We start from the raw sequence: 8,753 nt of genomic DNA, 5'->3' as shown, positions 1-8,753 counted from the left end.
GCAAGCCTGAACGAGTGTTTATTACAGAGGCCTGACAGATTGATTCTAAATTATAATTAATCAGTTGATTTTGACCCACAGATTGTGATTGTGCCCTGTGAGTTTCATTTATTCAGCTTTTCTTCTGGCTCCGCTACAATCACCGTAGACCTGCAGGACTCTCAGGCAAATTAACAGTGTTCACGCTACCCTGCAGCCATAATGAAAATATCAATCAATCAAAACCCATATTATGCTGTGAAATCCTACCACATATCTCCAGACCTGCATGCAAATAAATCTGCACCCTGTTTTAGCTCCATGGCCTGCAGAATACCAGCAAAACAATGTTTTAAAAGCCTCTGTAGAGGGAATATGTGTCTTTAGGTGCAATATGGCGACGTATTTAGACGTGACACGTCCAGGTGTTGGGTCAAGCTGGAACGCGAGGTCCCATCTGCGGGTCTGGTTGTGAACATCTGTGAACTGGACAGCCTCAGCCAGCATCTCCGTATCGCTGCTCGCCGCGCCGTGCTACTCAGGGCACTTCAACCCCCAGACCCTCCTCACAGGTACCCCGCAGCCCACCACCGTGCGCTACTCATTTACTGCTACACTGGTTTTCATAATTAGCGCCGCAAGGCCTCATTAAATCTGCTCTAATGAATAAATATTGTATTTCATAGCCTGATTACCAGATCAGCTCAATGCTCGAGCGTTGTAAACAATTACTTCCCTAAATATTCATCACCCCAAAGTGGATGATCATTGATATTTAATACAGGACCAGTATTCTCAAGTGCATCTTTATTATACTAATAATAGTTTTCGAAATGCCCCTTTTGGAAGGAAATGCATAAGAAAAAGAGGTGACATTGTCATATATAGTGTCTAAAAATATGCATATTTAAGATTCAACTGATTGATAATTACTAAATCATGTTAATATTTAATTCAAAATGACAGAAAACTCTACATTTATGAAGTGATTGTGATTTTACAAACATTCAAAACCAAAAGGGAATATTTGCACTTTTTCTGACAGCTAATGAAAAATTTGAATTTGCTATTCTTCTTGCTTGGAAGATCTTCGAATTTTAGTCAAATACATTCTTAGCATAAGATAAACACAGAACTACACCTGCTAGACAATCCCCCCTAATAAATCACTGTTTAAAAATTCATATTGGCACAATATGAATTAGTATTAGGGAACCTTCTATGTTCATCTGCATGTTTTCCACTCTATTTACAAATAGCTGAATCTAATCCAATTTATTTATCTATTTACTTATTATTTTTGTCATTTACTTAATTATTTTAAAGTTGCATAAAAACAGATGCTCTCTTTACAGCACATGCTGCACAATAAATGGCCAAGCTAAAGTAACTTAAAAGAATCACAGACAAAAGACTAAGAAAACACTTATAATATGCAAAAAAAAATAAATAATAATAAAATCTAGAGTGACTACAAGAGATTCATAAAGAAAATGAGAAACAAAATGATCATGTGTAACAATGAATACTTGAGAAAAGGCAACTAGGAAACTATCACAAAGTGGTACACATTGTGTGAAAAGGTAACAAAGAATGGATCGCTGTATGCAGATAAACACACTGGGTCAATAGATCTAAGCTTGCATTTGGAGTGGCGTCTGCATATGTGAACTTGGTAACAATAATATGTATTGTGCAGCTCTGCTGAAGGTCTATCACATCTATTCTCAGTGTTCTGCACGACTGACATCAGGCAGCTTTAGTTCTGCTAAAGTCTTCATTTCTGCTAAACAAATGGCAGCATCTGTTGAGCAGGAAAACCTGAGGGCTGTAATAATAATAATAATAATAATAATAATGATGATGAACAGATGGGCCATAATGTGAGCTGTAAACACAACACTAAGTCTGAAAGTCAACGCTCAAGAAAACCATGAGCAGAAAACATTACAATAATCCATATTCTGTCATCAGTGACTTTAAACGGATGGATATTCACAGAACAACTAAGGATTTAGTTATTTAAATGTTAGTAAAAGTACAATACTGTTCTTCTCCATTTTTATAGGCTGTTGTAACCATCCATTTTCTGTACCTACTAAGTCCTTTTCAGGGTCACAGAGGCAGAATTAGAGCTGGACTTTGGACCAGAGGTGGCTGATCCATCACAGAACCAACAGACACACCTGAGGAAATTAGAGTTACTGGTTAACCTAACACCAATTTCCTTAAACACTGACAGGAAGCTGGAGCGCCCGCAAAGTTCAATCACTGTGACCACCCAAGAAGAATGAACATGAAAAGCTTCTTATAAAACCGGTGAAATGCTGTACTACTGTTTTTCCAAAAAGCTGAATCTTCATAGAAATGTTACAGGTAGCTGTGAGATATCTGTGTAATGAAACGTGAATCCCTCATTTTACTGCAGTGCTGCTAAATCTGCAATATAAATGGGTCAATTTTGGATCACACAAATATTCATCTTCTGACATGTTTCCAGTTTGATACTTGTCCTCAAGCATCACATCTGATTTTTGTGTGAAATAAGATTTCTTGATAAACTGCAATGATACAAATTTTCAAGATATACACCAATATGAGTCTGTTACATTGTTATGGAGGAATTGTACCCCATTCCTCTGTACAGGACTGAATCAGTTCATTGAGATTTGAGGGCATTTCTCCTTTGCACAACTTTCCTAAGATCTGACCACAGCAATTCAATCATGTTGAGAACTGGACTTTGACTGGGCCAGTGGAACATGTAAGGGACTGCACAAACTAATCAGAAAAACAAGACAACATTCCAAAAATATATTCTTAATCTATGTACAAAAATCAACTAAAATATTTTTCAAAAATTAAAAGTTGGGTCCACAACATAGGTCAGCACAACAACATTAGTAACATAGTAAACTCTAGCCAAACTGATCTAACAGGGAAGCTTAAATACAGGCTGATCAGACCGTTGTTGACACAACAGGAGACATACCAACTGAAAACTAACCAACAAAAAAAAATACAAACACAGGTCAGAATAGCACTAATTAGTAAAAAAGAAACAAAAGAAAAATGAATTCATTGGGTCAGGATTATCAGGTCAAAGTAGAAGATAAACTGAACAAATAATAAGCCGTCCTTCCTCCCACCCCTCACAGACAGATGGTGGTCTGATCCACTTCAGTGATTCTGCTATTTAAGGAAAACAGCTGTGACTCTGTACCTTGAATCCTCTCCCGACCTCAATGGCTCTTTGTGTCCTCTTACGAAAAATTTTTCTCACTGTAAAGTGACAGACTTCAAACTGTTTGAAAATGGCCTTACTACCCTACACAGATTGATGGAGAACACTAGTTGCAACTCCAAAGTCATTGCTGATGTGTTTCCATTAGGGCTGTTTTAAAAGAATATTTCTCTCTCTCTCTCCCTGAAACGTTATCCACGCAGTTGTGACGCAGAAATTCAACGCCATGCTGCTAGCACGTAGCAACAACTCATAAGCGGAAGTGACAGCGCTGGCCACCGCAAATAAAGACCCGGGCGGAAGACGGTGCGCTAAATAATAAAACATAATTTAACGAAGCTTCGATGCGCATACATTTTCCTCGAGGAATTTTAATAATCGAGGTATTTGAATCATTCGAGGAATCATTACAGCCCTAGTTTCCGCCATTGTTCTCACACATCTGGCTGCTATCTTTATGCATACTCAGTTTTTCACTGTCACAACTTGTAGCCTGTGGCTCTCTCAATTGAAGTTTTGGGTCTTTTTTCTGCCCCTTTGCATGCTTAAGGTCTTACAAAAAAATAATTCTAGTACCTAATACAGACCAGATCATTTTTAATATAAATAAAATAACTGAGTGGGAGGTGAACATTTTTTCCCTTATCATTTTTATGAAAGTGCAAAAATGTGGCTTTTCGTTTGTTTTTAAACACACCCAATACAGATTTCAATTGCACTCTTAATGCAGCACTGAGCTGATGTAAACGGTGATTATCTGACCCACTTAGGCTTGTGCATGTGACAGCCTACCTCACTGCTCGAGTGTTTGTAGGACATTGGCTCTGCTAAAATTTACTGTGAAGGAACGAAGGTCTCACCAGCTGTCCCTTAGTAACATTAGGAATAAGCCTCATGGTTTCATGTCTTTAGTCACTGGATTTTCTCCGTCTTTCAATAACAGTAATTACAGCTGCCACTGTTACAGAGAAGACCACTGACATGATTCTGCACCGATTAACGCTTTATTGAACATGTACATAAAACACAATGAACCCCAATCACATTTCCTTTGTGTTTAGCACATAGAACCAGCAGTACAACAACCTCCCCCTGCAATTACAGCAAAAGATTTAAAAAATGATATCTAACCGATCACATTTTTTGCAACAGCGTCGCACGATGAAGTATCCTCAACCACAGGTCAAACCAAGTACATTTCAACAATGAACAGCACCAAAGGTTAATTTTATGTCATTTCATTTAGAGGATCAGAGCTGTGAGCAGAAAACGCAGGCTATAACTCTGCTGCCACTTCAGTGGCACCTTCGGCCATTTCTGCTCAACAATTGAACGGCAGAAAATGAGCCACGTAGGCTGGTGCAGAGCGAGAACGTGCTTTAACAGGGGAAAGTGATTTACAGGTATGAGATTCCCATTAGAGTGTGCTAATTGTTTCCACACCATTAGTGACAGTTATCTAATGAAGGATATTTAACCAGGCGCTGCAGTTTATCACAGCTCCTCACGGTTTAGAGGAGGAAGGCAGTGGACCTCGCTCTATATGCCCTTTTTTCAACCTACAGCAGGAGGATCACTGGGCCATTTCTAGAACACAACAGGCAGGAAGGCTTTCTTTGATTTCAGCAAGCAACTATAAGCGCAACTTGTAAAAACACAAGCATTAATGTGAAGCAAAGGAAAGGGCTAATTTGATTTAACAGCATTTAAAGAGAAATACATTTAAAACAATGTACAGTACAAGTGGATCAGTCCAAAGGCAATGCTAACATCACAGGACTATTTCATTTGATCACAGGTAAGACTGCAGATGGTGTACTGGGCAATTTTTTTTTTTTGCTCAGTTATATTTTACAGTCTTAGTCAAAGGTTTAAAATCTTTAATTTTATAAGTCTGAGAACAACTTTAGATCTAAAACCTGAACAGAAATAATTAGCGCTGAGAGTTTCAATGCTTCAAACACTGAGCAATATAAACTGATCAGGAAGAGCGTCAGTCTTCAGGGGTATCTGCAGCAGATTCTCGTCCACTTTTCACTTGCTGCTTTCTTCCTCCAGCTCCTTTTTCAAGCTGCAGAAGATACAAACAATACATGAACTCAAGCTTTTAATATACATAAAAAAAAATTAATAAATACTAGAGACCTTAACGTCAGGCTCGAGGATTTTTAGTTCAAATGGCTAGTCAGTCAATCTTTCAAAGTAAGTGTAATATGCCTAATGTTGGTGCTACCGGGTTGCCTTGGCAACTCCCTTTGATTTAGAAGCCGTCACTGAGAAAGAAAAGTCAAAGCTAACAATTTTGGGAGATTTTTAGAAATTATGTCAGAGATTGCCAGAACTATTTAGAAGAAAACTGATGTCTATATGTCCGCTGTTCATTCAGGCTACAAAAAAGCAAGAGAGAGCAAGATTTTCAACAAATAACAGGAAGGATGAATGAATTTACAGTAAAATTGATTGCTTTTATACATTTGAACTTCCAACCCCTGTCTGTCAGACTCTGGATGTTTTTAGTAGTGACATGGACTTGAAAATTACAATGAAAGTGACAGTAAAAGTATTCAAAATTCCTCTGTCTCATTGACTGGAAATTGGTCCAGATTAGATTAGCTGCATTGACAGTAAATATAAATGCACATAAAGGATTGATATTAGATTTTAAAGAGGCAAAATCTTTAAAATGGGACATCTCTAATCCTTTTGTGTTTTAAGAAAGTAAAAAGTTGTTTCACAACAATGGTTCTCCAGTTATCAAAGCTTAAATAACCCCAAACGAATGGAAAATTGACAATTAACCCTTTATTGGGGCATCTCTTAAAGGCGTCCTCACCTTTTCAGGTAAGCGTGCACATTATCAAAGCCATGGTACTTAGCAAGGTAGACCAACACTCCAGTGGCACAGCGGCCTTCTCTGGCCCGACAGAAGCTGCAGTTACAGATCCCTCTGCACGGCGGGCACCACCACTCCTAACAAGCACACGATTTATTAATCAACACATTTATTACGAACGGTGATCACGGCGCTAAATGACGTGGTACTTACTGGATTCAGCAGAGCATCTCGAACCTCCTCTCCATATCGGTTACGGAGGCACGGGCCGCAGAATTGACCTCTCACCCCAAAACACTCGGGATTACGGCAGTTGGTTTTGGTATCGGTCGTCTTCTGGCGACACTGGTGGCAGGTGGAGCCCTGAAAACAGAATAAATTGACAATATTTCAGTCACACGGCTGCACCAGCGCTGACTTTAATCAGAGGTTCAATGATGCGGGACTCACAGTGGAGCTGTTGTAGACTTTCTCTCGGACGTTGTTGCAGATTCTCTGCAGCTCCAACTCGGTAATTTCCTCCACAGGCCGCACCACATGAGGAATGGTCCGCTGCCTGTTGCAGCAAAAGCGACGTGGCTGCGCAGAAAAACATTGTCATTACGAGACTACGAAAGCACAGGAGACGGGGTGATTCAGTGGTGTTCATGATTAGACTTACAGGTTCGTCATCTTCCTCGTAGTCGGGGTTTTTGCGAACCAGGCTGAACTTATCCTCGGTGTCTTCCTCAGGAGGCGGGCTGGGAGGGGCGTCCACTTGCGAGCGGGACCGCGTACGGGGAGGGAGCAGCCGCTCGGGGGCTCGCCGTACACCCCACGGTTTTCTAGGTGACCTCTCAGGCGCCTGTCTCAGCTGAAAGTAGAAAATATTAGTCCATGCCGAGAAGTAGATTTGTAACTCAGCAAATGCATTATAAGTCATATTACCGTGGTCAAAGCTGACTTTGCCATCCGTTTCCCTGGAAGGAGTCCAGGCACTTTGTTCAATTCTGCTAAGAGCTTTGCAAGCTGAAAATAATTAATAAATATATAAAGCATAATTAAGATATTTTTGCATGTCAGGGCTTTATAAAAACTGGTAGAAATTCTGATCAGTGCATCTCTGGCTTCAATAATTACTGTGACCTAGAAGACACAGATCATACCATTTCTTTGTTCTCCTTAATATTCAGAGCCCTTTTAGCCATGAAGTTCTCCTCTTCCTCGGAGTCGGAGTCCTGCACTTTAGGCTGTGGCAGCGGTTCAGATGCAGGTCTCTTCTTGCCCGTCTTCTTGGTGGGGAACGCCATGGCGACTTTCAGGACATTTGACCTGCGGCCAAGTTTTGGGGCCTCACTGCCGACTTTCTAAAAGAAAAAAAAAATTTATAGCCAACAGAAACCGAAGAGTTTTATTGAACAGTTTTAACATTTCAGCATTACTTACCATTGCTTTAATCTGCTTGCTGATCACGTTCTCCTCAAACCCGCTGCATGTGTCCTCCTCTGACGTTGCCTCGGACACCTTTGGTTTTTGTGTGGTTCTCGTCTGTTTCAAGCTCCTCCTCTAAAGTCAGAGACAAGCATCAGCTGCAACGATCGCAACCACTTGGTAAGTTCGCAGCCAGATGTTAAAGATTGCATTTACCGTATTCGCAAAACCTCCATCAGAACCGAAGCTGTCGCAGCTGTCGTCAGAAGAAGACGAGGTCTCCATGGGGACCAGGGGGACACTACGGAAGCTCCTCAGGCTCATCCTGGTTGGTGGAGACTGGGCAGCCAGCTTCTTTAAGAAACAACATGAAACAACCATGCAGTCAGATGAGCTTCTGTATTTAACTTAGCAACTCCTCAGTATGGCTGAGAGACTGTAAAACAAAAACTTAACATGCAAGTATTGTTCGGCACTTATAGCGTAATTAAATATCTTCAAAATTATAAATCAGGTGCATTAAAACCATCTTTGGATCATGTTGTAAATGCAACGATGCAGTGCGTAACTAATAAGATCGTGAGAAAATATAGCAGAATATAAAATGGGTCATTTGAAGCTGGTAGGACACACCCCTGAGCACAGAGTTCAAACTAAACCAGATGATGATCACCAAAATTAAATATACATTTAAAACCACATTCTTAGTCATAAATAATGGAAAATGTTAACGTAGAAATTGTTTTAATACTTAAAAAAAAGTTAGTCTAAAGATGGCGGAAAGTTAATGTCAAATCTAATTCCGCTTATGACCGATGTTTTTTTTTTTTTATTTTTGCAAGTATATGAAAGTAATAAAGATGATTAAAAATGAAAACGCAATCTTACCTTGGAGCGCGTCAGAGGCATTTTTCTTTCTTTTCGAAGCGGTTTAACTGTGCGATAAGAAAGCTCACCGTGCAGCAGCTCTGCAGCGAACAATGCAGGACCTGCAGCTGCTTGCAGTCAGCCTCCGTTCATTTCCCGCGCCACCGGAAGGTCCTGGAAGCTACATGTAAACATTCCGCGGGCGTTTAACTCCATTAATAAACAGATTGGTTAAACTGTAACGTTCGTCATAGTTTAGACTTCATTTTTTATTCTTTACTTGAGTCCAGCGTGTATTTGAATTTTGATACATTTCTGATTAAAACATTAATGCGAGGTTTGTTATGCATCTTCCATGTTCTTGGCAGTGGCGCGAACATTTCATTGCTTAATTTGCATACAAGGCGCGTAAAATATTGT

At 39.9% G+C, this 8,753-nt stretch overlaps 1 protein-coding gene across 2 annotated transcripts; it reads right to left on the bottom strand.

The window, feature by feature from the left end:
* Positions 1 to 4,205: 4,205 nt before the first annotated feature.
* Positions 4,206 to 8,486, bottom strand: cdca7a (cell division cycle associated 7a). Of its 2 annotated transcripts, none has more exons than XM_015055670.1 (10): positions 8,355 to 8,486; positions 7,683 to 7,820; positions 7,482 to 7,601; positions 7,202 to 7,402; positions 6,984 to 7,064; positions 6,718 to 6,909; positions 6,507 to 6,635; positions 6,270 to 6,419; positions 6,057 to 6,193; positions 4,206 to 5,294 (listed from the first exon to the last, which is right to left on the bottom strand). In XM_015055670.1, exons 1-10 carry the CDS (start codon positions 8,373 to 8,375, stop codon positions 5,258 to 5,260), a joined length of 1,206 nt encoding a protein of 401 aa, XP_014911156.1. In that variant the 5' UTR covers positions 8,376 to 8,486; the 3' UTR covers positions 4,206 to 5,257. The 2 variants fall into 2 exon arrangements, with proteins under 2 accessions (XP_014911156.1, XP_014911157.1); XM_015055671.1 differs by having other exon boundaries at positions 7,683 to 7,817.
* Between the last annotated feature and the right edge of the window lie 267 nt (positions 8,487 to 8,753).

Source organism: Poecilia latipinna, unplaced genomic scaffold (genome assembly GCF_001443285.1).
Source record: "Poecilia latipinna isolate Pla-1442-1.1 unplaced genomic scaffold, P_latipinna-1.0 Scaffold1329, whole genome shotgun sequence".
Taxonomy (NCBI): domain Eukaryota; kingdom Metazoa; phylum Chordata; class Actinopteri; order Cyprinodontiformes; family Poeciliidae; genus Poecilia; species Poecilia latipinna.
Note: the sequence above shows the minus strand (reverse complement) of the source record. Positions and strands in the feature narration are given on the sequence as shown.